The following is a 27,155-nucleotide window of genomic DNA, read 5'->3' on the forward strand; positions in this document are numbered from 1 at the left end:
TAGTAGTAGTGATTGAGAACTGACAACAGTGTGAATGTGTGATGCCCCGTGCGTGCGTGATTTTGTAAAGGGACGAGTGGTGTTACATGACCATTGACGAGACATAACAACAGCATCTTCTTTCATCAACCTAGGGACTAAGGGCTCAACAGCAAAGCATGTCTGAGACATTACATTAGAGGCCTGAAAAATACATCTGAAGCTACATCAAGCAAATGGCTGATATATATATATATACACATCTACGTCAGAACTAAGAGCAACTCCAACAACAGATCCTCTTACCCATTTCCCTTTTCTTCTGGTTATAGTGGAATCCCCCTTTCACAATTTTCAGGTTATTAGGGAAGTGCTTTGCAGCAGATCCCCTTTGCCCTTCCCATCTCTCCTGACATATAGGGCCCATCTGTCAGTGGCTAGACTATTTTTTCCACTTTTTCCCCCTTCTTCTCCCCCCTCTCTATTTATCACTCTTGCATCTTTTTCTCATTTTTTTCTCCCGATCTGTCAGCAACACCACCAACCCTGGCAGTGGCAGGGTTACCTTTGGTTGAAGGCGCCACTTACATGTTCAGTTTGGATCATCCCCTGAACATAACTGCACCGCGTCCTGGTTGTTTACACTTCACAGTCACTGCAGCACGGCACACACCCTGTGATGGAAAGCAGGTCGTCAACTACCATGTGTTCGCACAAGTGTGTTGGTTTGCTAGGTAATATTCCAATCAGGGCACGACGACTCTAGGTATAAGCACAGAGGTAACAAATAAAAGTGTCTCAACTCTACTGATACTGGGACTAAACAAAGGAGGAGGATCTTACCGCTTTATCTCATCCAATCTCGAGTACAAACAAGTGCCTCGATCGTCTTGATGCTTAACGTACTGTGGTGCTTGGGAATCACTGGACCACTGCTGGTGAATGCTGCTTCAGATTGGACAGCAGAAGCTGGCATCGCCAGGATGTCCTGCGCAATAGCAGCAAGCGTTGGGTACTTCATGGTGTGGCACATCCACCAGTTCAGAATATCGAAATCATCCTTCCGTGGAACTAACCCATCCTCAAGATAGTTTTCAAGTTCTGTGGATTTCTGGCTACTTGCTTGCTCATTGAGGTGCTGATCCCAATCGTCGAATGAGTCATTATCATCTGCATCAAAGGCTTCAGTGCTTGTAGCACCTCCGTTCGGATGATCCACAGAACTGCAGTATTCATGGAAGAGTTCCTGGAGTGTTTCGCGTATGTCAGATAAGTAGCTCGCTGATTTTAATCCAAAAGCTCGTTTCAGACGGAACTCAATGAAACTGATTTTGAATCTAGGATCTAGAATAACAGATATACATAACCACAAGTATGAATTTTGCCAATATTGATTGAACATTTCCTGCATCTCTGTAACCATTGTAGCAAGTTCTCCATGCTCATTTGATGCTTCCTCTTGCAAAACTGTTCGCACTTTCCATATCTCATTAAAGTACATATTTGCTGTTGGAGAATTAGGGCTAGAAATAACTTCAATAACACGATAAAATGTCCTCAAAATCTTGCAAATAGACTCAGCAACTCTGATATCTTCTGGAGACGTCACCTCTTCAAAAGGGAGTGATTTCTTGAAATGCAAAAGAACTTCAAGCCTAAAATAAAATTTATGCCACCACTTGGCATCTTCCTTTGGACACTTCAAACTCATCTGCGAAATGACTTCCACAAGCTGCTCTTGATTCAATGATGAAGATGTACGTGCCCCAAAAAATTCCATTACCATGTTACTGACAAGGTGAATGATATTTTGTTGCACTTCGGAAACAATACTATTAAGGATATCATCCACACAAGCAATATTGTATAGCTTGCCTCTGATAGGAAGGTACTTCTTCTCTACAAGTGTTTCCTTTAGCTTTGAGGTACTTGCATCATCCCTAACTTCACCAACAGAAGTCAAGCTCAAAAGCTTCTGATCAAGATTCCAATCTCTAATAGCATCCCATATGACGTTGTATGCTCCACTTTCAGACTCTGGGACACAAGCCTCCTTACAATGTATCATCCTTTCCACATTGGTAGGTGAAGACCTAAACATGCCAAATTTGATTATCATTCTGTGAACTTTCCAGTCTTTATCAATAAAATGTGCTGTCAGACAAAGGTAATTTACTTCTGGCTCAGCTCCATCAGGAGTCCAGATACTTGCTGAAAGAGAGATGCGCTGAGAGGAAAGGGTCAGTTTATCTTTAAGGTTTGCCTTTTCCTTCATAAATAGAGCACAGCAATGCCCTTCCATATCATTATGAGATACTGTATTAAACATAGGGTTGAGGTTCTTTACAAATCTTCTCATTTCTTCATGCTCTACAATTGATAAAGGATAACCATGCAAAGCTATCATTCTGGCTAGATCTTCATAAGCTGTTTCTTGATCAACCTTCCTTGTGCCTATGTCAGTAGTTGTGGTCATAAATGAGGTCCTCTGTTTCTTCAAGCTTGGAAAGTCTGGTGATGGGAGAGGTTGATGTGCCGGCACCACTTGAATGGGCCGGACTATAGGTGAATTGTCACCAGAGCTACTAGACCTGAGAAGCTTGTTGTTGTATTCTGCGGTCTGAACCTTCCCATTTGTCAAGGCAGGTGAGAGCTCATCTTGCCCCCTGGACTTCAAACCAGGTAGACTAGAAGGGTAAAACACACCCTTCTGACCACTTCGTGCTTGACAGGTCTGAAGATGTCGACTCAGATGGCTTCTTCCCCCAAACTTATTTGCACTGAGGCGCTTGTGACAATGCACGCAGTCTGCAGCCTGGAGCTTCCCCTCGACATAGATAGGTGAGAACTCTTTCCACACCTTCGACTTGAATCTGCTGGGAATTACTGAGTTTATGTCATCAAGTGTCTCAGAAATAATCTGATTTACTGGATCACCCGGTGTAACCGGTCCATCCTCATTCACCAAAACTGCATATAAAATATGGATGGGTTACATACATGCCACCAGTAAATTGCCTTTAAGAAGAGAAATATCTACGCAGCTAGATCCTAAACTACACCATGCTAACTGAAACCAGCAGAATACTAATAGACTCAAGTCACTCAAGAGAACATCAGGAATCATCTAGAAACTAATGCACAAAGCCTGAATAGGCAAAAGCAAAGTATACCACATGGGAAGTAGGAATCCTTGAGCCGCCGCCGCGCCGCATCCTCCTTGCCCGGGCAGATCTTCTGGTGCCGCCACAGATGGCTGGTCCCATTAGAATCCTTGCAGCTCATTCGGCTGCGGCAGTACAGGCACTCTGCGAACTGAACCTTCCCATTCAGGAAGATGGGCTTGTACTCCTCCCACACCTTGGACCTCTTCTTGTGCTTGTACCTGAACGTGCTGTGACTGTGCACCCCCTCAAATGCCGCTTCCGCTCTTATGCTGTTATCCTCCTCATCATCATCATCATGCTCTTCGGGATGCTCCATGACTTGCTGGATTATAGGGTGTTCCATAGCTGCCACAGTGCAACATCAAAGTATCAAACAAGTGGACATCATCACCAGCAGGGGTGGACCCAGTATAGGACATGGTGTACATGATTTTTGCCAAAACAAAATCGAAATCGAAGTTAGTAGATAGGTAAATACATGGTCAGATCCGAATACAAATAGCATACATTAGGGGCTTGAGGTGTTCGATTTCGCACAGCAGAAAGGGAACGGAAGGGAAGGGAATGGGCCGTCATACCCTTGTCGGCCGGCGAAGCGCCCGACGAAGAACTGGCAAGGGCGGCGCCACTCCCCTGTCGTCGCCGCTAGGAAAGAAAGCAGAGAGAGAGAGAGAGAGAGGCGTGGCCGCGTGGGAGAGAGGAGGAAAGTGGGGCTCTCCTGTCTTCTTCCGTGCGACGGGAGCGCCGCAAGTCGGGAGGCCCACGAGAAGCCCAAAAACGCAGCGGGCAGCCTGGCAGGTATGTGTCCAGTGTCCCCTCCTTTTTGTTTTCATTTTTTTATTTTGTTCGTCACGTTTGCTAAAGTTCTTGGGAATAGCATAATATTCTGAAATACAAGATTGAACATTTTGGACAAAATAGTGCAATATTTTACATAAAAATTGAAGCATTATATCAAAAATGTTGAGCATGTATACTTTTAATGTTGAAATACTACATTACGAATGTTGATTCTCAGCAACATATAGTGGTTCAACCAAATCGAAAGCTCATTCACAGATTGAAAGAAAAATATATTTCGAGATCAAAAAATAATTTCAACCACCCACCGTCTAGCCAAGTTATTGTACTCTTAGCCGAGTATATTGATCTAGTCTAATAGACGATCTTATGCATTGATACGTCATTTTGAGATGATGTAACAGACAATATATATATAATGGGTTGTGTTATAAGGTGTCTCGTAGTAAATACATAATTCCATAATTTGTGCATAGAAAAAAAATATTGTGAGTTGTATGGCAATAACAACTCGTATAATGATGAAAAAGTGGACTTATAGTACTAAATTTTAGTCTATGATACGGTTGTCTCGTGAAACAACTATCTCGTTCTCTCTTCTCCCTTTATGCCACCTAATAAAAATCCTACATGAATTTACATGAGATGACGTGTAAAACCGTTAACATATAGCAATAAACTTGCGCTTACAATATTTCACCTCCTTTCCTACCCGCATGAGATCTTGTTTTGACTTAGCACGGATGGTGGAAGTTTCGAGAAGATGTATATATTTTTTGACGAAAGAGCCGTCGGATGTTTTTTTGTTTCCATGCTGAAAAGGCTCAACCATCAAAGTAAAGCAGGAGCAAAAGGTCCAGTTTGACCCAATGAACGAGAAAGGCCAGTCCAGCTTAGTTTTTTATTTTTTTCTTTTATCTTTCTTCTGGACATATTTATTTTAATACCATCAATAATTTATTAGTGGGGGATATTTCAACAATTTTAACATTTGATGTTCATAATGTTGACATTGTAATATCAAATGTTGACACCGTAAATGGTGCCTTTTCCGATTGTAAGTACACCATTCTTGTATCAAGGAAAATTTAAGTGTTGTTTGCTCTTTAGTTGTTTGGTGTTGAACTCTTTTGACGCCAAAACATACAGATCGATTGTACGCCAAAGTAACGGTCTCTGATCACATTATACAAATACAATAATACAATGGTACAAATGACAACTGCACCCTCCCTAATGACCCATTTGATCATGATGAAGTGCTACACAACATCCTCATTCCAGTTGCCTACAAAATTTTCTTCCAGCACCCTATCAACCCATTATTCCACCCCCTCTACCTTTATACACCCCCATCCCAAGGAAAATATATAAATGTACACAAAAGAATAACTGAATCAGCCACCAGGAAGTGCAGCATTGGCCACTTCCAAGATTGGACAACCATCTTGTGTACTGTACACAAAAAAGAAACCATATACAACTCAGATCAAAGTTCTCAATCGTGTCGCCAACGATTGCATGCTCTCTAGCTTTTCATTCAGTATCATGATATCCTCAGTGCGGCTCTGATCTTCCATGTTGCTTGCCTGGGAAATCAGTGCCGCACATTTAGCCTTGGATTCAGAAATTTCAACTTGCAATGAAGAAATGGTTGCTTCTAGTGTGTTTTTCGATCCCATAACATCTGCAATCGCTTGCATAGTTGAAGTCCTAGGAGTGCCTGTACTGCCAAAACTGTTCTGCCTGCTGAGCCTCCTGGGGCTAAAGATATTGTCCATGCCTCCACTTCCTGTAATGGCACAACATCGTGAGGACATTTGAATCCTCTAGAAATGGCTTCCAAAGCTCTTCATCAAGTCAATTGAAAGGGAATGAAAGAAAAGGAACAATAAACATTACGAGAGCCCTACAGCACTAAGAATCATGAAACCGGAACTTGACTTACGCGGTACAAACTTAGTAGAAACCTTTTAATTTTGCAATATTAAGGTTACTTTTTGGCAGGAGAAAGCATGTCCTGTAAATGTTCTAATAACATAAGTTCTGTCAAGCTTGCAAAACTGTATTAAGTATTTAAAAAAAGAATCAAATGGACCTACAAGGAACTAAAGAATGAGAATAGATGCCCACGATAAATGCAATTGCATCTAGCTGCCCAATCTCAATTCAATTATGAACAATTATGACAAGCCAAAAGGTGCCAAAAAACCTAGAAATCCCAGAGCACTTACAAGAGTTGTAATTCAAATAACTTGTGGGGAGCTCCATACCTAGGTTACGAAGCTGTTCTATAGTTCCCTGCCCAAGAGATTTGTCAAGCTTAAGGAGGCGAAGAATTCCAGCAGTGATCCTCCCCATCGCATCAGCTTCAGATCTGCAAAGCATGGCGAGGTGCTCTAGTTCTTCTTTCGTTGCAACTGCCTCGATCTGTGCTCTCAAATGGATAAATATCTCAGGAAGCATATTAAAATTTGCAACAGGTTTAGACAATTAATTGAAATGTGTTCATACCGGTTCTTTGACAGAAAACTTAACATTATCCATTGTCCACTTGGCACCCTCAATCTCGTCTTCACCAATGACCATGGTAGCTTCAACATCAACACCATGGTCACCAACAGAACTTGCATTATTAAATCCACTGCCCATTTGATGATTGTTTGATGTTCCTTTTCCAGAGTGTTGATCTCTCAGGCGAGGTTTTATTGCCTGCAAACCTTCAATTCCAGCCTGCAGGTACAGAGTATCAAACAATTGAAAAGCTTAAAGCCTAAAGGAGACACCAAACTGAAATCCAGAGGCATAACAGTCATGTACCGTAAAGCGTTCCACAGGAAATGCCCTTTTGGGTGAAGCCTTTCCTGCGTCTCCCAAGTTAAGCCGGTTACTGCTCTTTCCAGAGACATGTAAATTCCTGAAGGTTGAATGCCAACATTTTTCTTCTCGACTGATATGATCACCTCCACGAGTTGGAGTAAAACAATCTCCTACTTCTTCCGTTCCTTCAAGTGCGAATAGCCAATTTCTAAGCTCAACTGACACATCAAGATCATCTGGCACCCCGAGATCAAACTTTGAATTGAGATCATCAACTTTGGACCTTTCATCTGTAATTTTGAGGGGAAAAAAGAGAAATTAATGATTAATGCACTAGAAAAGCAGCAAAGCAAAAACTTGAGAAACTTGCCCTGCATCTGAAATAAGGAATAAAGTATTTTTCTTCATACACTATTTCAACTGTAACAGTTACTTGAACTTGAGCATGGTATAGTTAAAAAGAAATTTATATCTGGATTGAGATGCAAGGAGACATGTCCATGGATGGTGGAAATGAACAATGGTTCTTTAATCTGAAAACTATGTATTTTGTGAGTTTAAACACAGCATAATGTGGAGAGAAGTTGATATCAGGTCATGCTAAATTATGCGGTTAGAACTATCCTGGGTACCCAAGGAATGCTGGATATACCTATCTCATATATCACATCTCAAATCTCACAACTGAGCACAAACAATCAAGACTCCAGCGTATGAACAAAGTTTCTTGAAGTAACAAATCAAATGACACAGTTGCGAACACTTACTTTCCTCCTCGGTGAGATGCGAGGATTTGAATAGTTTTGCAAGTGGGCCAGAAGATAAATCCTTTAATCCCCTCAAGAGGCCTTCCCCTGGACCACCATCAGGCCCCAGGATACCAAACCGGTGCAGTAAAGACTCGGTGTAAGTCATTCCACCTCCAAGACGAACACCAGATACCTTAGCTGAAACATTCAAGCTATGGCATTCCATATCACGCATGTCATAAGGCATTACGTGAGTGATGTTTATATCAATAAACTGAGCTTCTTTATCCTGGTGTTTGCTCATATGATCAACCCAAAAGACTGCTCTCATCTTGGGATGCCCATTTTCATGCACCACAATGTTGTGTTTGCCAGTCACTGCGATACCATTCTCACAAATCACAGAACTCTCTCCCTCCAAACAGTTCACAGAGACAGTTCTCCACAACAAGTTAGTAGTGACCGCAAAGGCACCACCTAGTGTGCGATGAGAAACTTTCAGGAACAGATCCTCTCCCCCAAATTGAACCAAGGGCATATGTATGTCGTGTGCTGACAAAGATTCCAAGAAATTGAGCTGGAGGTTGTTCATAGTTAAGCTCACAGCTGTATCACTTGGCAATTTATTCTCAAATTTGTCAGCTGAGGATTTGGTCACCCCAGACTTGTTACCTTTGCTGACCTTTGAAATACGCTCTGCAACTTGACCAAAGTAAGTATAGAAACCTAGGACAAAAAACAACTGTTCCACTGAGGTATTGGATGTAAACTGTTGGAAAGCAACACCAATCCTTACAACACCCTCGGGGGGTGGCACATCCAACAAAGGGCTACCGTCTGCGGTAACCATAGCTGCCTCAAATCGGATGTCATCTAGTTCAATACATTTCCACAAATTTGCAGAAGAGTCCCTGGCTGCTCTCTGTCCGTTTGAAGCGCCAGAAGTTTCGAGCGAGAGGCTTAAATGAGAAGCCCTAGTAGCCCACTTCATTTGACTTGCATCAACAGGTTGATATTCCCAGAGAAGGAAGCAAGCTGGATCCCTATCAAGGTTTAGTAATGGACATTTTGCTGATGGTGACTGGCAGAAGTATAGGTCTTCCACATGAAGTCGTGCACCTGAAAATGATGATTGAGGACACGTGTTCTTGGTTCCGCTGCACCTTGTGATTTCCTCAGAGTCCAATGGAACGGAGAGATCAAACTCTTTAAGGGAAAATGACAGGCTGTTGATTGAAGAATCAGGCAAAACGGTACTGCGGTTAGGCACAACTCCATCAGCCAAGAACGATGCAATCCTTAAGCAGGACTGCTCCTGGAGGGTTACCTAAGAATGAAGAAGCACAAGAAATATATTTAAGCAGAAAATGCTAAACAAACAAACTTCACTGCATATATGAAGGAGACAAACCGTAAGAGGCTGGCATGTGATCACAGTTTTTGAAGCAAACTTTGGAGGTGATGGAGAAGGAGTGATCTGAAGACAATAGAGAGAAAACAAAGGAACCCCGGCAGCGAATTCTAGTAGTTGATTCCCAAATGGATAGATTGGAGGGCAAAAATTTTGACCTGATAGAATCAAACATTGAGATCAGACTCAACAATATTCATGGATATCTAATCTGGCACAAGAATTAGAAATAGTTAAGTCACCAAAGTCAGGCATAGGCAGGGGCTCTTGTGAAACTGCTTGCATAGATGGTTGTATCAATGTGCACGGAGGGCGAGAGAAGGTGTCTCTGCATCAACATATCCATACATGAGGTCCAGCAAAGGTTTTTTGATACTTTCAGCTAGATCACAAATTCCCATACTTTAATTCAAGTCAAATTTTAAAGTGCCCTATTTTCAACATGGTATGACCCTTGAGTAACCTAAGTGATGCAATATGATGGTTTTGTGCCATTTAATGCTTTTGACATGAACAGCCCCACTATCCTGTATTCAGCATTGTATGCGCCCTGAGTAATCTCAGCATTAGTAGTGCATAATCAAAAGATGTTTCTTCAATGCCATTTGATAGTTTAGACATGAAGAGTCACTAGTACCAAAGACAGACATAGTACCTCAGAAACAGCCCGCCAACCTTTATGCAAGACAAGTTCTTCGAACACTCCCCATCTGAAACGCTCGCCTTTAAGATAAAGAAAAAGTCATTTTAAATCCTCTGAGAGGTCAAACATATAAATCAATCATATCATCAGCAGACCCTATTAGCAGCGACCAAATCATACTACAAAATAACAATGGCAGTCAAGAGGAAATTACCCGTGAGAAGAACAAAGACTGCATCAGAAGTTCAAGTTGAAACTCTGTTGGTACAAATGATTTGACAAAGAAGTCATTATAGCAGGACTAAAAGTACACATTTGAAGTTATTTGACAATACTACTAACCAGTATCTTTAATGCAGAGGAATATATGATCTACGATAATGGAAACCAAGGAAGATCCTGCTGCTTCAGCAAGCTGGTCGAAAAATAGTAAAAGGTAATAAGGATACAATTGAAAAATGTATACACCTTACTGCATGCACCACAATATCAAAAGTACACAGAAGAGAAGGTAAACCTGCTGAGCTTTTGGATCCACGTCTCCCCTGTTTAGGCACACAGATACCCCAGTCATGAATCGAAGAAAGGCCCGTAAGCCTGTCAAAAATATTTTTTAGAAGTGTGAAATTTTGCAAACAGAAATTGAAGTACTAAAGAGAGTGGTCAAGCTTCATGGACAGGAACTGATTACCAGGTTCACTTAACGCAGGACAGACAGCTTCAGTAATATGCAGTTGAACCTCAAGCCCAAGTGGATTATTTTGTTCTGTCCGTTGAACCGTGATCTGAAGTTCAAATCAACGTGTCAAGAAGCCCGGGAAAAGGGAAGTTCAACATAAACTAACAAATTAATGTGTTTTACACAATATGTTCCTAAACTCAAAGCACTCACATTAGCCTCCCCAGATATTCCTTCCAAAAATCTTTCACCACCAAAGAACATCCGTTTCGCGCCATCATCGTCTCGTTTATTATCTTGATTGCTAGAAGAGTTAAATCTTGCATCGGTGAACATGTCAGGATGAGGTAATAGATCAACTGACAGTGATTGCCATTCCAGTTTCTGTGAATGTTAAGAAAATATGTGATATCAGAAGTCCTTTATGACTTTGAAAGTTTCAGTTTGTGATAGATCAGGAAGCAGTAAAAAGCAGGGAGTAATCTTCTGGAAGCAAGTAGGGAGCACCAAACCTTAAAAACATAAATGAATCCTTTGTTGTTGGAGAAATCCCTTGCTTCTTTCAAGTTTACTACCTATAAACATTCTTTGAAATCAGGCAATGCCATAATACCATTTATTAAATATTATAATTTGAAATCAGAATGAGTACCTGCCATTTTTCATTTGTTGTGTACAGTACAAGATCACGAAATGTGATAGCTGCTAGTGGCGGTGACCTGATAGTTACAAGAGATTAGTGTTCCTTTTTCCAGGCACAAAAATTGCAATGAAGTCTACTTGGGCCTGAGTTTGCAAAGGACTCGTGCTAAATAAAACTCCAAAGTCGCTCAAATAGTCAAATATTAGTAAATACCACGTTGCATCTCCTTGTCGGCGAGACCCTCCATGAGTTTCCAGGAGCAGGTTCACAATACCTACTTGTACTGTCATTCCATCTGCAATCTAAGCCAATATAGTAGATCAAACCCCATTCCTAATTCAGTTCTTGCAAGTATGTATTGCTTCAACAAAGTTATCCATATTCTAAAACAGGGTAGTAGTATAAAATGGAAGAATATAAGAGCAGAGGAGAATATCAGATCACAGAGAAAATGGATAAGTTTAAATTCAGTGGTCATGGAAATGGCGTTACAGTAATCACAGAGCAAACATCAGAATATTGATGATTATACAGCGTAAACTTTTGGAATGTATGTGTGCGCTAAACATCAAGTGCAAGAAAACATACCTTATCAGCATAACCATATCCGCTGCTTTTAGTTGCTGATGCAGATGATGTAGTGCTAAAAGGGTTGGAAATAACAGAAAGAACTACAATTACTGAATCGTCAGACAAAGGCACTAGATTTCAACATATAGAAATGAAATTACCTGCTAGGGCTGAGATTTTCAGAATCATCCTTTTCTACAAGCACGAGATCAAGCTTGTCAATGTTCACCACAATAGGCTCCACTTGTACATTTGATACAGATGGTAACTGCAGTGATAAACATAAGATCCCGTTAACAAAAGTAACAAATGCAAGGTTAATAGGCATACAACCAGGCTATTGTTAACTTCAAACTCAGGCTTCACAACCATTTGAGCGTAAGTGTCTAAATCTAGCAAAGATGACCTACTGGCCACTATTTCAATAATATCCAGACAAGAAACTCACCAAACTCCCTCCCTTACAACTGTAAATTCCATAATTCTGACAACAGTCCAAAAATTAACAGAAGTGCAGCAAAGTGAACACAAGTGCAGAGCAAACTCAGAAAATTTAACATGACGGGTCAGAAATTTCACACAACGAATAACTTCATGAAATCATCATTTTAACATAAGCACGAACTTACGACTCTAATTTTGTCCACCACGAAGATTATCTATGGCCAGGACAGGCAAAGTCACAACTGCACCACGCACAATTGCTGTTTTCTACTGCCCACGAGCGAGCACAAGTAGAGTGAATAACAAAAATTACGCGAATACACCAAACTTGGGCAACTTGGCAGCAGCATGGTCAAAAATCTACCACCAATGCGGCCCATAAGGCCCAGGGCGGAAGGTGGAGGCATCTTACCGTGATCTCCAGCTTCCCGACGCGCGCGGTGTCGACAGTGAGCGCCGGAGGCAGCCCCAGGCTCGCGTGCAGCGCATCGCCATTGATATCTGGGACCCCGCCAAATCACACCCGGAACCAAACACTCAGCACCGGAATCAGAAAACCCAATGAAATCGGCATCCGGGGTGGAGAGTTTAGAGGGGAGAAGGGATCCTACCGAGGTTGGAGAGCTGCGCGGTACGGCCCTGGAGCTTGAACTGGTCGCGGGAGAAGGACTTCATCCAGTACTTGAGCGTGTACTCCAGCGCCCGCGCTATGATCGACTCCATCTTCCCCGGCTCCCAGAGCTCCCCGGACGGTTCCTGTGGAGCGGAACGGCGGCGGGGACGGTTTGCCCGGTGTCGGTGGTGGCGCGCCGCCGGATCGGAGGTGAGATTCCGGCGAGATGGAGAAAGAGAGGGGGAGGGAGGAGGTGGAGGGGTGGAGGGATGGGAGAAGAGATGGTGGGCCCTTTTAGGTCTGAGACTGAGACTCCTTTTAGTTTAAGCTTTTTTTTTATGCTTTTGCCCTTTTTTTCTATTTCCTTCTCTCTTTTTGGGTGCAAAGATTATATTTCCTTCTTGGTGTAAGAGTGTCACTGGGACATTTGCATTGGTGTGATCCTTTACTCGGGGATCTATTTTGGGTACAGACTAAGGTTGGTATTGTGTGCTTGGGTATCACTTTTTTTTGGTTCATTTTTGTTTGTAACTCAGGTAAGATTGGTTTACATTGCAAATTTGCGATGCACCTTTTCAGTAAACATAAGTATTCAAGCTGCAGCAGAAGTATTTCGTTAAAACAGTTTGGAGAAAATAATTTGGATGTCAATTAGATCAAACCATGTGCAATTAGCCAATTAGACTATAACATGGAAATGGATTCTTTTCTGTAGAGAATTAGTTGCTAGTTTTTTTTCTAGAAAGAATTAGTTACTAGTTTAATTAGCTGACGAAATGAGCAAAGGTAGATTCACTCAACCGACAGACACACCTTGGCCTCATGATCTTACTGTTGCATGCCACCCGTACCTTTCCACAAACCACTTTTCCCACCGGGCTCATTTTAAATCCCATGACTCTCAACCCCATTCAACAAAATCCATGGGTGACCATGTTACTACCAGCTGCTACAAAACAAATCTAACCAGCAGCAGAAAAGTTACCGGAACCTTCAATTAAAAGTAAGTTAATTCCGACGCAATTGCAAGCTGGAGCTGTCCAGTCCGGCACTGTCAGTCGCTGGCTCTGCACGAAGCTTCAGCTCGCGGCAAAGCTGAATCGATCGGCCTCGGAACCCGCGAGGGGAGCCGGATCTCCTGCTCGTTCATCCAGGACGAAACCGAGTACGAGCCAGGGCTGGTTAGGCTAATCAGTAATCACGTGGGATTGTTTATCGTTATTACTGCTACTGTCACCGCTGATTCGCTGATGCGAGCCGACAGATGGGCAGGCAGATCTGGACGTTTGCTCCCAGTGGGAACCCATGCAGCCAGCCATGGCTTCTTGGCTTTTGATGGGACCAGGGAGTGGTGGCCTGCAGCACGTGAGATGGAGAGACACTGGCGCAAAAGTTTACTCCCACTCGCTAAACTTTTGAGGCTGGGGATTCATTTGATTAGTGGAAACATGAATCACAATGATCGTCTTATGCTAAGCAAACAGTGCTGCCTGTGTTCGCCTGCATGTTCATCAGCTCAGGAGTTAGGAAGTTCCAATGGAAAGCTGCTGTCAAGGATTCGGTAGTTCTTATGAGTGTGCAAGGACAAGGACCAGCTGGTGGGTACTAGGACACTCGACTCATTATTCCAGGGTAGCTTGGAAGTACCAGTATATCATCAAAAAAGCGAGAGTAGATTGGAGCATGTGTAGACCTGTTGTGGAAGAAGGGTTATTCTGCAGTGGAGTTCAGGCTAACCCACTGACTGCTGTAGGTGTAGGCCATCATCCCATCTTATGGATCGGAGCTGAACAGAGAAGATCCGTAAAAAAATACTGGCGATTCGTCTGAGTTGTGAGTTCATTCAAACCACTGTCCTTCGCAGTCCTTGCATGCTCCATGGCATCACACATCACATCCACAACACACGTCATATCATCAGCCGATCGGACCAGCAGACAGACAGCGGACGATTTCAGAGCAGATTTCAGCAGGTGCCTTGCCAAAACGGGCCAAGTAGAATGAAGAATTCTATGCAGCGACAGCAGCGAGTTCTTTTGGCTCTTTGCTGCTGTCTGCCGGAGTCCGGAGAGAATTGTTGAAGCTTTCGGCAGGTGGCTTCGGTCTGGTACCCAGTTGCGCGTCAGAGCCGGAGGCCGGGAACTTTTTTATCGAAAATGCAGAAAAACTGCACTTCTTTGTATTAAGATGCCGGAGGCCGGGAACTGCCGGTGCCCAGGCAGGACGACGTGCGGGCGGCGTTGCGTTGCCCCCACTTGATCTTTTCCTCCTCTTTTTTTTTCTTCCTGGAGTACTTCGTACATAAAGTGGATCCTCAACTCTAACAGCCAATTAGGCTTCAAACTGTTTTTTTGTTTTTCTGACTCGAGGCTTCAAACTGTTGGTACGATCGTCATCTCAACTTCTCAAGTTCTGTCCGAATGGAGCAGGAAGGGGAAAGAAAGAAAGAAAAAAAAAAAGAATGAAGAAGGCCTAACCAGGCCTCGAGCCCAAATGAAACTGGGCTAGTATGGGAAATTTGGGGGCCTCGTTCAGAGTGCTAAACACACAGAAAAGCCCAGGAATATCACACACTGCGAGCTCGAATTAAGCCCAGCAAGAAAAGCCACTTTAATCATTTTTAGGTCACGACGCGCTTTGGTTTGGCATGATCCTCCGACAAAATAGACGAACGAAGAAAGACTTTTCTTGCAAGAAGACGTCAGCATCGAGATCGAAGGAAGAAAAGGCCAACGACCGGCATTATCCGTTACTGTTCGTTAGCCCGACGAGAGAAAGCTCCACCAGTCGAGTCCATCGCATCCGACGGCCACGGCCCACCCCATCTGTCCATCCCAGCCGTCCACACCCGCGTTAAACAAGCGCCAAGCGGGAGCGCCGAAGAACGAGCCACCACCACCACCGCACGAGCAGCGGCAGCGGAGAATGACGGCCGCGGCGGCCGGCGACCGCTTCCCGTCCTCCTCCCCGCCGCGGGCGGCGTCCGCATGGCCGCCGCCCGCGCCGCCGGAGCTGGCCATGGTGGCGCGCGCCGTGCAGCGGCTCGTGGCGCGGAATGACGCGGTGGCGGCGCCGGACGGCCGCGGGGGCGGAGGAGCAAGAGGGATGAGGGCGTTCGAGGCGGCCCGGGGCGCGCCGGCGCCGCGCATCGGCGTGGCCGAGTACCTTGAGCGCATGCACCGCTACGCGGGGCTCGACCCCGAGTGCTACGTCGTCGCGTACGCCTACGTCGACATGGCCGCGCACCGCCGGCCCGCCGCCGCCGTCGCGTCCAGGAACGTGCACCGCCTCCTCCTCGCCTGCCTCCTCCTCGCCTCCAAGGTCCTCGACGACTTGTAAGTACCTCCATTCATCTGCATCGACGATTCCACAGAATCGCGTAAAAAGAGGACCTTTATACGAATTTCGTGCTGCGAGGAAGTGAGGAACACAAATATTTCTACACTGCTTAATTCTGTCCGTAACAAACGAATTCCAAACCAGTTTATCATCGCCGTTGAGAATGGCAAAGGTCAGCCTGACGGACCACGACCACATTTAATCGACGATTTCACACCGCAGAAAAAAGATAATATTTCGAGATTAAAACTGTGACTTCTCTTGAGCCAAGAAAAGAAATGTACCTGGATGTTCTCTATTCTCGATTAGTTCTGTCACATTAATTTACTGGCTGTTGTTGTCTGACAACGACATCGGACGAACATGTAGTCAAGTATTTTGCAAGCCATGACAGCTGCCTCATGATAGCTGCTTTCAAGACATAAAAGTTCAGAAAATGATGTGGTATTACTGTTGCATACTGTATTTGCAAAGCATCCATGAGACACCAAACTTTTCACTGATCTGTGCTGCGGTTTCTCGCTGCGCGGGCATCGCAGCCACCACAGCAACGCCTTCTTCGCGCGCGTGGGCGGCGTGAGCAACGCGGAGATGAACAAGCTGGAGCTGGAGCTCCTCGGCGTGCTGGACTTCGCCGTCGCGGTCGACCACCGCGCCTACGACAGGTACCGCGAGCACCTGGAGAAGGAGATGCGCAGGGACCACCACGTCCCGCCCGGCGCCGCGCCCAAGCCGACCACGAGGGCGGCTGCCGCGCCCACCGCCATCAAGCTCCTGCTGCCGCCGCTGGCGGAGGAGCGCCGGGCCGAGATTGACGACGGCGACAGCGAGGAGCGCGGCCGGAAGCCGCCGCCGAACGGCGTGCGTGCCGGCGAAGAGCACGACCGGAAGCTGCCGAACGGCGTGGCGCCGGGGGCCAAGACCCTCCGGGAGCTGTGCGCCTTGGATTACTACTAGTAGTAGCAGGTAGCAATGTGCAAGATGCAAATTCATCAGAGCGTGTTAATCGAACGTGCGTGTGTATATATCTGCAGAATTGTTACGGATAATCGGACGTGCCATACATGTACGGTGCTGTGAATTACAGGTAATCCGTAATCGGATGAAATGGTGCCAAGATCTGAAGATCACCAGTGGTGAACCACCTGTTCATCGAAACCAACTGCCGTGTCACTTCATTCTCCGTCAGGCACTCAGGCGACTGGTGAGTGAGCTCGATCGCGGCGTCTCAACGGCCCCACGGCAGACCGATCGCCAAGCTAGCCAGCCAAAAACACTCATCCAAAAGGGTACTAGTGAAGTGAAGACCCCGGGTTAGGTAAGTTGGTTGGAGGTTGTGGCGCCAAACTCTGACGAGAGAAGTCACACTCACACGCCCTGCACGCCGGTCCGAGGCAGACGCAAGCATTGACGCATGCTCGGACGCCTCCCCGAAACAACCCCCCCCCCGCCCCCCCCCCCCCCCCCCCCCCCGCGCCCGGGCGCCCGCGAGGAAAGCGCGGCTCCTCGTCGGGTCGGCACAGAAGAGGTCGAAGAAGCCGAACTGAACCGCCACCGAAAGAGGGCAGGAATGGCAAGGGGCAGATGCGTGACGAGTTCAGAGGACGATGCTGATGCAGCGGCTCCGGAAAATGGCGAAACGGGCGTTGCTTTTCCGTTCCATTTTGGCGTGGACGGCATCGAGGGCATTTTGCACCGACGCCCCCGGAGACTCGGCTTATTCGATCTGAGTTTGGTGCTTGGGGTCTCCACTCTCCAGGGATCAAACTGTGGAGGTTTGGTAACCATGGTTTTGGTACGACACGGTAGTCATCCTTATAGCAATATATGGTGTATGGTTGGATGCTTTTCTTCACCGTGTTTAGATATTGAAATAGTGAAATGTATCATATTAGGTAGCATTAATTTTGATATGTCATAGTATGGTAGAATTAGAGAGCTATGAATTAATATGTATCCCAAATGATAAGAAAGCTAACGAGTTGTTAAAAAATAAGTAATTATCTTTTCCCCACGATCCTTAACTATTGGATCTAGACCGTCGATCTTATCCATCCTTCCTACCGTCACATATCATGTATATATAAGCATAGCGTCCGCTCGAACCTTAACACATCCTCTCTCATAGTTTCTACTGTCCCGCCGCCATTCCACCTACTTTACATTTGTTCTCGATGGTGATCCTCTCCCCATCTCCTTAGCTCCAATCTCCTAGTCGCCGCCTTTCTTCCTTGTCTCCGATGCCATACCCACCAACGTCGTCATGCCATACCAAGGTGAATCTAAATCCTCAATATAGCCATTGACATGCGCGCGGCAGGACCTTAACCTAGGTTGAAGCACAGATCTCACCAATCCAATGGTGAGTATGTATGCCTAAGAGTTTACAATTTTTCTTAATTGTTTGTGATTTGGAAAATCTAAATTATCATGACAGTATACCACAAAACTATTGTTGAGCTAGTTTTTGATAAAAACTGCACCAAATATTCACCGGAATTGAATCATGTACGGATGGATTTTTGTGGCGAAGAGCTTAGCCTCCCTACCATGTGCAAAAACTTGGGTTTGAAGAGCTTGGGCCCCTCCATTTTTCTTAGCTTGGATTTATGGATGAGGGAGAACTATATGTAGAAGATATATTTCTCGCCTTGAGACTCCTCTCCTAAATGGTGTTTGGTTATGTGTTCGCACCTAAGCTTTTTTTCACCTAGTTTTTTTCGCATTTCATTTGTATACCGCTACAATAGTCATATTGAGTCTTCAACTTTTCACTTTCTACATGTCGATTTTAATCATGACACACACGGTAAGATAGTTCATAGTTGCTGTCGGTGTTTTTACTGTCGGCCTATCTAGTGATACCCTAAGGTAGATGATTATTTGGTAAGGGATCGCCAGATCTGAAACTTGAAGGTGAACGCAAGGACACAAAATACAAATTTAGACAGGTTCGGACCGCTAGAGTAGCGTAATACCCTACGTCCTGTTTTGGGGTGTTGTATATTGCGCCCTGCGCTTGGATGTTGAGTTGCAGGTTGGCTGTTCTCTACTTGTTCTCTGTTGTTTCTCTGCCCATGTAGGTATCCCTGCCCTCCTTTATATATTCCAGGGGACGGAGTTCCTAGTAGGATTACAAGGTAGAAGTCCTAGTAGGATTACAAGATATGAGTTCTAATAGGATTACAGTGGAATTCTAGTAGGAATCAGACTTTTTTTTCCTCACGGGTAGCTTCCTTGCGCGTACCCAGGGGATATATCCCAGACAGTTGTTAGTGTTAGAAAGTACGAGTCTCAGGTGACGTGACATGCTGCTCCTGATAAATTCTGCTTCTAGTTTTTCAAATGCCAAAGTTGGTAACAATTATTATTGGTGATATCTCACTATTCATGAATGACATATAGTTAGATTCTTTTATATTTTTTCTTTTTACGCTTCCGACAGGTGTTCTTGGGATTTCTGGTACCAAAATACCAAATCACACCGCAAATTATTTTCAAAAAACATACCGCAAATAGTCCCAAACCACCAGGGATCCTCGAAAAATACTAACAATCCTGAGGCCTTCGACTGCAAATTGCGCGCCTCCTTCCTCCTGACAAAACCAACGCAAAGCACAGCTCCGTCCCTCCTCTCTCTCCTCTTCTTCCCCGTCGTGGTCCGACTCCGACATCTCGCGCCCCACCCCCTCGTACAACACCCAAAATTACACTGCCCCCTCCCCCTCTCGCCCCTCGCCAGTGCGCGCACCGTTCTAGGGTTTCCGCTGCCGCCGCCCGCCCGCTCCGCTCTCCTCTCGTCAGCGGCGATGGCGTCGGCCCCGGCCCCGGCGGCGGGGGCAGGCGCCGGGGGCGGGAAGGACGACGAGCTCGCCGATCTGGTGCGGCGCCTCGTGGACGCCGTCGCGCGCTACGCTGATCGCCTACCCTTCGACCTCGATCGCCAGGTTCGCGCTTGGATCTGTGATCCCTGTGCCGAGTGCTGATGCCTTTTTGACCGTCATGTGCCTCGTTGTGGGGGGATTTGTGGGGTCCGGGCGCCCAAAGACGGCGCCTTGTCCGGGAAAAGTTGGGCTTTTACTTGTCTAGGGTGGGTATTGTGCTATTCCCTCGTCGAATTGTAGGTTCACAAGTATCGATTTGGTAATGCCTTTTTAGCTCTTGTAAATGCTTGGGCTCCACCTGTATGCATTGCTGTGCATATAGCTGTTGATTTCAGGTGTTCACTGCAAAAAGCCCCCCTGTTGAGTAATGCGATCAAATTTGGCATAAGGTTAGGTGATTAGTGTGGCCCCTGTGATTTTGATGTGTCTCTTGGTTTCAGGTCGTTTAAAGTTACTGCAAAACAGAGAAACCAAATTTCATCTGAACCACTTTCTGAAGTGGACGATCTCTTTAAGAAAATGAAGATTTTTCAATTGTTTCGTTTATGTGGTGTCCGGAAATGGTCCACCTTTGTGATCAATCATTTAACGAGATGAGAATTGTTCAATGCCACAGTTTTGCTTCATCTTCTCTCAGTGTAATAGTTATTACAGTATTATCAAGTTAGTTTTCTATAATCTATATACTCTAGTTTCTATAATGTGCTGTTCCTAGACTTGAGTAACAATGAGTATATAAGATCAATTCCATGTAGAATGCCAAGGTCTGTGGCATAGCAACAATTTAAACATTGATGTGATAAAATAATTTGAGTTGCTCAGTGCATGCACCTGATGTGTTTGACATGGCTTGTTTGATTGGCAGCATTGTAGTGTTCCTGTTTTAGTTGTGTATAATTAAAGAACATACTCACATGGTTCACCATAATACATGTTTTTTTTTTAAAAAAATCTAGCACCTCTATCATCTGGGCTGATCTTTGGTTGATGTCAACGTGTATTACTTTGTCGGAATAAAAAGTGTAGCAAGTTTTTGTAGCTACACGTAAACAAACTCACCACCGGCATGTGAGCCCTTGCTACATGAATTGCTGAAATTCTTTGTGTTCATGCTTCAGAAACTTCGTTCACTTACCACACTTGCTGCGATCTCGGTCACACTTCTGTTTGCCTGGAAAATGTTGAGAGCTCCTCAAGAGCAACCTCGGAGGCCTCGTAGGAGGGCTGCCCCTTCATCTAGCAACACCAGCAGTAGATCGCGACCAGGTGCTTTAACCACAACAGATGCTTGTTCATCAGCAGATTCAAGGGCGCATGAAGCAGTCAGTCAGCTTTTCCAGCCAGTAAATGTATCGCTTGCTTTTTTTCATGTGTTAAATACTGGAATGATGTATTTGTTTTCCTAGAATTTGTTGGTTTGATAGTTGCTCGTTTCTTCTGCAGTTGACTCTTGAGCAGCTTGTCAGGCATAAGCTGAGCGAAGGACGAAGGGTACTATGCTATATCTTCTTTCATGCTACATTTATAAGATTTATGGAGTAATGTTATACTGATGTATGCTTTTCATTTTTAGGTCACATGCCGCTTACTTGGTGTGATTCTGGAGGAAACAACTCCAGAGGAAATTCAGGTGGGTTGTAACAATGCTGCATTGTTGCTAAAAGAAACATCACATTGTTCTATTCAACTAAAGGATTTATGTGTCTTCTTGCAGAACCATGTCTCAGTGAGGACTTCTGTTGTGGAGGTTCTTTTAGGAATTGCAAAATTCTGTGATGTCTATTTGATGGAGCGTGTTCTCGACGATGAAAGTGAGGTAAGTACTAAGTAGCAACTAGTTTTTGTTGATAATGAGAGCACATGAATCATCTGCTCGATGATCTACGATTCTGGATTCCATAGTGTTTGCATTACTATGTACATGGACTACCCAAATTTAGAACTTGAATGATGTCTGCAGGAAAAGGTTTTATCTGCCCTGAGTGAAGCTGGACTTTTTGCTAGCGGTGCCTTGATAAAGGAAAAGGTATGCTGCAAGATGAAACTGATTGTTATCTAGTATTGCTTGTAGCCATAGGCCATTTGCTATGTCACTAAACATTTATTGAAATCTGCTGCAGGTTCTCTTCTGTAGTACAGAGAATGGCCGTACATCTTTTGTTCGGCAACTTGAGCCTGATTGGCACATTGACACAAGTCCGGAAATTGTCCACCAATTAGCTGTAAGTCGTTCACTCTTAGTTGCAACAACATATTACTGACACATTCTTGGAATAGATATTAATTTGCTATTCGTAATACTTTTCTAATTTGCTGTTTCTTTTTCCTGCAGAGGTTTATCAAATATCAGCTGCACATTTCGCCGCAGCGACCAGAAAGAATAGCATCAAATGTTTTCAGCTCCCCAAGCTTGGAGCAATATTTTGGAGGCCTGGATCAGAGATGATAAGAGGTACATGCACATATATCTTAATCTCTTAACATAAACTCTTCTAAACAGTAAGACAGCTTGAGTCATGATCCTAGCAGAGATGCCCTAATTTCTATCAAATTTCTTTACCTGCAGGTCAAGCTCCATCCAGCAAAGTTGCGGTTTAGTGAGAACTGAGGACATCATTGTTCATTTTTTTTCCTTCTCGCTTGAATGATGGAACTAGATTTTCCTGTATCATGTGTAAAAGCCTTGTGGCATGTACTAGTAACCCGTTGTAATGCGATGCCACATGAGGCATAAGCTATGCAAGGAGACGATGCCCCATAAGGCATAGTCTATGCAAGGAGATAGCATATGTAGTAGCATACTTGATGTATCAGTTGTGTTCATGTACAAGTATGAACCAAACAATTGAAGTTGTCAACCTGCTCCTCTCGCCATTCGTTGTGTGGATAGCTATTTGTCGTCTCCCATGAGTCTGTTATCTACAGTAATCAATTTGACGATAAGCATCAAGAATGATGCTAACGATTGATCAACTGTAACATTTTAACATTAGCACCAATATTCGAATAAGAAGACATCTCGTTGCAGCCGGTTAAAAGAGTATCTCATTAGCTGTGCAAACCCTATCTTACGTGATCGATTGTAACATTTTCACTTGAGCATTGGTATTCATTCGAACAAGTATTATCTAGTTGCAACATCAAAAGAGTCTTGTCTAGTTCTTTGTGCACTATCTCACTTTTTATCCAAGCTGTCAAAATTCCCCAATGAAATAAACTACACGAAGATGCCAATGCCACAAAATTTCCAACGAAGTTCAAATTGTGTCTTCTTTCAGATAAGTAGCTCTTCTTGGCATTTGGAGCATGCACATGTGAATCCGTAATCTGCAAGCTGCACCTGCCTCTCCTCATATGAAAGATCTTCATCGATGTAGGAGATGGTAATCTGGAATGCCCATTGTTAGTAGGTGGCAACATAGCATATCCTTTTATCTTGATTACATAAATGAAATAAGTTGACCCAAAAAAATTTGGTACCTCTTCACCCTTGCTGATAGGCTTGAGGGCAAGTATCACTGCATGGCCATCCTTATCCTGCAGTGGTAGTTTTAACAGCTCAGAATCTGCAACGCTGACAGCAAATTGGCAGGGAAAATGAATTAATCAGCTCGATGAAGATGCACGCACTCACCTCATCTCTTTTAAATGCTTTAGCATTTGGACAGCATGAGTGGTTCATGCAGCTCTGTAAAGGGAAGAATGCCGTCCCTGCCAATGAAATTTTGTCAGGGAGAGTGATTTATACTGTTTAGCAAACAGAAACATGCAATATCACAGTACTGCAGGAGGAACTGTGCATACCCTCACAAGGAACCGAATAGTCTTCACCTAAAGCACCTAGGAATGGTCTTGTTACCTTCTCTGCTTCCTCCTAGGGCACAGTGTACTTCAGGTCAACAAACTACTGGGTTCTTTTCAGATTAAAGATCTCAGAATTAGGGCCAACCATCAACAAACCTTCTCGCTCCCCGGAAGATCATCAATGTGTATGAAATAGTCTTCAACCGGCGATGCAACAACTAAATCACTGTAACAAAGGAGATATTATGATATTAAATGCAGCACAGATATTTGTGTTCATTACTGGTGCAAAGAAAAATAATGACAATGCATGTACGATGAAACAAAAGATTAAATTTACTTACAGATTGTTCAGCTCAAACATGCCAATTATATGTCCATAGACGTCAAGCGAAAACACTAGACAATGTCAAGGAAACTTCAAACTTGGATAAGAAAATAGTGTCAAGGAAACTTATACATGTTGAACATGTTTGCGGACTACTGAAAAGGATACAGGGTGCACATTCAGGATCAAAGATTGCATCCTTGAGAAGCTGCAGTGACTGCAAAATACACATCAGTGAGACAGTGACTGGGATTAGATACAGCAAAGCAGAATAACTTGTACTTAGAAGTGATCAAGTTTATCCTTGCCATGCTATGTATTAAAGTTATATGAAAAAGATGCTCAATTGAAGTGGCCAGACTACAACATCCTCAGTAGAAAATGAACAGTTCATAATGTCCCATGAAGTAAATGATCTGCTGCATAATTACCACAAATGCTAGATCCCTCATTTGCTGTCTAAATGAATCTTCTTCACTGGAATCAATGTCTTCAGGCAAAGCAACACACTCCCACCATCTGCAAGCATAAGCTTTCCTTTTAACAAAAAATTGTAGTACACAGTTCGCACATCACAAGAACAAATGTATCCAATCAGGTACATGGAAACCATTCATAACTAGCCTTCTGGCTGGTATATAGTGCAAAAACTGCAGAAAAGGGAAAGAAAGAGGGGAAGAAAAAAGACTCAGACCATTCCATGGGCATGTCATAGACTCTGTCCATTAAATTGTTACTAATGTATGTGAAAAAAGAAGAAAAATTGTCATGATTAACAACAGCTGTATCACACAACACTGTTGCTTAGTGACATAATAACAATTCCTGGTCATCTGAGGAGCAGCTAAATAAGCTCAGCCTTATTACCTCTTTTTGAATCCCATTGAAAGTGGTTTCCAGGCTTCCATGAGGAGCGGAAAGCTTGATTCATGAGATGCAGGGTGCCTTTGGAGTTTCTTGTACCTCAACAAGGTGAAAGTGATAGCCTGAGATATAAAATTTACAAGTCTGGTGCATGAGAATCAATTAATATTGAATGAATCGCAACATAGAAAGCTAGAAGACAAAAGGAAGCAGATATGATTCTTTGGTTTGCTCAATTTAGCATTCTTTATAATTCTACCCATCTTCTTATCATGCATTTGATCAAGTACACTAAATTTGGTCAATAGCAGGTTCACGGATTTTCTGACAGATATTGGCGATTGGTATCAACTCTTAAGCCTGACACCCAATTTTTTGTTTGCATCTGACCAAGGCTAAGTTGTGCTTTTGAATATAAAAGCATGTCACTTGGAGAATATTGGAAAATAAAAAATAAATAGTCATTAGATGTGATGTTTGGATGCATAGATACTAGATATTATGCATATTTCTGTCACTTACCTTGGCAGCGACCAAGAAAATATCATTGGTTCCTGAAATAAAGAACAATCATCAGAAAATAGGTTTACAGCCTATATGAATGGTGGAAATCATCATGAATCCTAATGAACAATGGACATTATGCTATAATGACATAGATCCATGAATAGTTAGTGCCGACTTACCATTAGCATGCTCTACAAATTTCTGAAGGGCAGATCTGCGTGATGGTTCAGTTTTGGATCCAGTGCACAGCAAAGAGTGATAAGAATCCCAATCGGAATCTGCACATGATTGGCTGTACGAAATTTCAGTATCAATGAATCAAATATTATTCTCAAGACAACATTTACATGAAATATCCAAGAAATAACAAGAGTAAGTTTTATGTTCTGCAGACACATGTTTAAATGTTTTCGATGAGGCAATTAGGTCTGATGTGATAACATTGAGGAAAAAAAAGTGTCATATATTTTGTAGAGAAGTTAACTTTCAGGTATACATAATCGTATCTGATATCACTTTGCAAAGAGAGAATGGTTTTGCAAATTATTACGAATACAAACCTGCAGTAGAGTTCTCCCTCGCATCCACCAGGGCAAGCAACAATTGATGGCAAACAGAACTGATCAGTGAAAGGAAGTGATGTATCACCATCCATAAGTGACATTATGACCTCTTGTGGGACAGCATTACTATTTCCATTTGTTGAACCAGAACAACCGGTACTTGACCCAACATCACTTCCATGGCAATGTCTGTCAGACGTGCTGCCAGTGCTAGCACCAATGCTATGCAAATACAATCTACGGCCAATCTGGAACTCTATAGAACCAATGAAGCGGAAGCAGTAACTACACACGACACAGTCAATCTGCAAAAAGGCACATAAAACCAACATAACACTTCAGAGAAACAGTTCGCTTAAAATCCGTACTGAATTATTTACTTTTGATCAAATGAGAGAACCTTGTTAAGGCTGTGCTGAGCACCGACCAACATTTGATCCATTAGAACAACATCATCTTCAGCAAAGTCCCTGTTTGCACAAACACCTGCAAAAACTAGTTTGTTAAAATTGCCAGCTTTCACCTTATGCCAATTTTACACAAGCATACTGGATTGCTGCCCCGTAGAGTAATTTATCAGGAACCAATACCTTTCCCATGCTTGCCACTGTAGCTCACTCTTACGCCATCATGCTTCTGGGACCGTATGAGTTCATCATAGTATTCCTGAGAAACCAAAAGGCAGCATGTTTACGCACAACACCTATCATTAACACTGGATCAAACCAATTGATGTTACCACCCAAATACAGATCCCCCTCATAATTCCGCATCAAACGACATAAAAGACAACGATATAACCTGAAATTGACCATCTTTTGACGACCAAACTAGTAACTGCCGCGGCACGAGACTGTTCAATCAAGGAATTCTCAAGCAAACAGACGAGGCCTAGTAGCCTAGAGGGGGTGCGGGAAGGAAGTACCAGCGCGGATTGAATAGGAGGCGTGGCGAGGAGCTGGGCGATTTGGGGCGCGAACTCCCTGTCCAGATCGCACGGACTGGCGCCAATCCCACCCATTCCGTCGATCGGCGCCAATCGGAGCTTCTCGCGGCGGGTTCGTCAGCTCCTGGCCGCCGCGCCGCCGCTGCTTTTGCTGGCCGCTGGGGGTTTTGGGGTTTGAGCTCAAGCCTCCAGCAGAGGAGGTAGCAGGCGGAGTTCGTAGCACGTGGACACGCTTCCTCCACATGAAGACGTATCTCCTGTTACGCCTTTAGGCCGTGACAGCGTAAGGCGATGTTTTCGTAGGAAGGAGTGGATTAATAGATTATGCGTATACTTATGCACAACTTGTTGATAATTCCGACCCAACTACCTCCAATCAGACCGTCCTTAGTCGCAGAATG

General features: G+C 43.9%; 5 protein-coding genes across 7 annotated transcripts; 2 read left to right on the forward strand and 3 right to left on the reverse strand.

Moving 5' to 3' along the window:
- Window positions 1-104: 104 nt before the first annotated feature.
- On the reverse strand, window positions 105-3,864 carry LOC112899134 (zinc finger BED domain-containing protein RICESLEEPER 2-like). 2 transcript variants are annotated; one of them, XM_025967480.1, is made up of 4 exons: window positions 3,725-3,864; window positions 3,156-3,491; window positions 823-2,949; window positions 105-653 (listed from the first exon to the last, which is right to left on the reverse strand). In XM_025967480.1, exons 2-3 carry the CDS (start codon window positions 3,487-3,489, stop codon window positions 827-829), a joined length of 2,457 nt encoding a protein of 818 aa, XP_025823265.1. In that variant the 5' UTR covers window positions 3,490-3,491; window positions 3,725-3,864; the 3' UTR covers window positions 105-653; window positions 823-826. The 2 variants fall into 2 exon arrangements, with proteins under 2 accessions (XP_025823265.1, XP_025823263.1); XM_025967478.1 differs by having other exon boundaries at window positions 3,153-3,491.
- Window positions 3,865-5,104: 1,240 nt separating this feature from the next.
- Window positions 5,105-12,800, reverse strand: LOC112899914. Its single transcript, XM_025968571.1, has 20 exons — window positions 12,518-12,800; window positions 12,319-12,407; window positions 11,624-11,730; window positions 11,481-11,535; window positions 11,106-11,194; window positions 10,902-10,968; window positions 10,762-10,824; window positions 10,463-10,633; window positions 10,262-10,355; window positions 10,088-10,167; window positions 9,913-9,985; window positions 9,785-9,828; window positions 9,583-9,650; window positions 9,170-9,255; window positions 8,928-9,085; window positions 7,535-8,843; window positions 6,768-7,057; window positions 6,462-6,680; window positions 6,221-6,377; window positions 5,105-5,739 (listed from the first exon to the last, which is right to left on the reverse strand). Exons 1-20 carry the CDS (start codon window positions 12,627-12,629, stop codon window positions 5,432-5,434), a joined length of 3,639 nt encoding a protein of 1,212 aa, XP_025824356.1. The 5' UTR covers window positions 12,630-12,800; the 3' UTR covers window positions 5,105-5,431.
- Window positions 12,801-15,391: 2,591 nt separating this feature from the next.
- On the forward strand, window positions 15,392-16,988 carry LOC112899970 (cyclin-P1-1-like). Its single transcript, XM_025968645.1, has 2 exons — window positions 15,392-15,854; window positions 16,398-16,988. Exons 1-2 carry the CDS (start codon window positions 15,445-15,447, stop codon window positions 16,813-16,815), a joined length of 828 nt encoding a protein of 275 aa, XP_025824430.1. The 5' UTR covers window positions 15,392-15,444; the 3' UTR covers window positions 16,816-16,988.
- A 2,491-nt stretch (window positions 16,989-19,479) lies between these two features.
- Window positions 19,480-22,631, forward strand: LOC112900060 (peroxisome biogenesis protein 22). 2 transcript variants are annotated; one of them, XM_025968787.1, is made up of 9 exons: window positions 19,480-19,805; window positions 20,861-21,064; window positions 21,186-21,233; window positions 21,316-21,372; window positions 21,457-21,558; window positions 21,703-21,768; window positions 21,863-21,964; window positions 22,075-22,194; window positions 22,309-22,616. In XM_025968787.1, exons 1-8 carry the CDS (start codon window positions 19,668-19,670, stop codon window positions 22,186-22,188), a joined length of 831 nt encoding a protein of 276 aa, XP_025824572.1. In that variant the 5' UTR covers window positions 19,480-19,667; the 3' UTR covers window positions 22,189-22,194; window positions 22,309-22,616. The 2 variants fall into 2 exon arrangements, with proteins under 2 accessions (XP_025824572.1, XP_025824570.1); XM_025968785.1 differs by having other exon boundaries at window positions 19,483-19,805; window positions 20,861-21,091; window positions 22,309-22,631.
- A 179-nt stretch (window positions 22,632-22,810) lies between these two features.
- On the reverse strand, window positions 22,811-26,970 carry LOC112900059 (histone-lysine N-methyltransferase ATXR2). Its single transcript, XM_025968784.1, has 15 exons — window positions 26,734-26,970; window positions 26,399-26,474; window positions 26,209-26,294; window positions 25,806-26,113; window positions 25,425-25,537; window positions 25,261-25,292; window positions 24,742-24,860; window positions 24,306-24,393; window positions 24,043-24,091; window positions 23,891-23,945; window positions 23,703-23,772; window positions 23,547-23,616; window positions 23,377-23,453; window positions 23,223-23,279; window positions 22,811-23,130 (listed from the first exon to the last, which is right to left on the reverse strand). The coding sequence occupies exons 1-15, from the start codon at window positions 26,827-26,829 to the stop codon at window positions 23,017-23,019; spliced, it is 1,410 nt and encodes a 469-aa protein (XP_025824569.1). The 5' UTR covers window positions 26,830-26,970; the 3' UTR covers window positions 22,811-23,016.
- Window positions 26,971-27,155: the final 185 nt, after the last annotated feature.

This window comes from Panicum hallii, chromosome 7, assembly GCF_002211085.1.
Source record: "Panicum hallii strain FIL2 chromosome 7, PHallii_v3.1, whole genome shotgun sequence".
NCBI classification, from domain to species: Eukaryota; Viridiplantae; Streptophyta; class Magnoliopsida; order Poales; family Poaceae; genus Panicum; species Panicum hallii.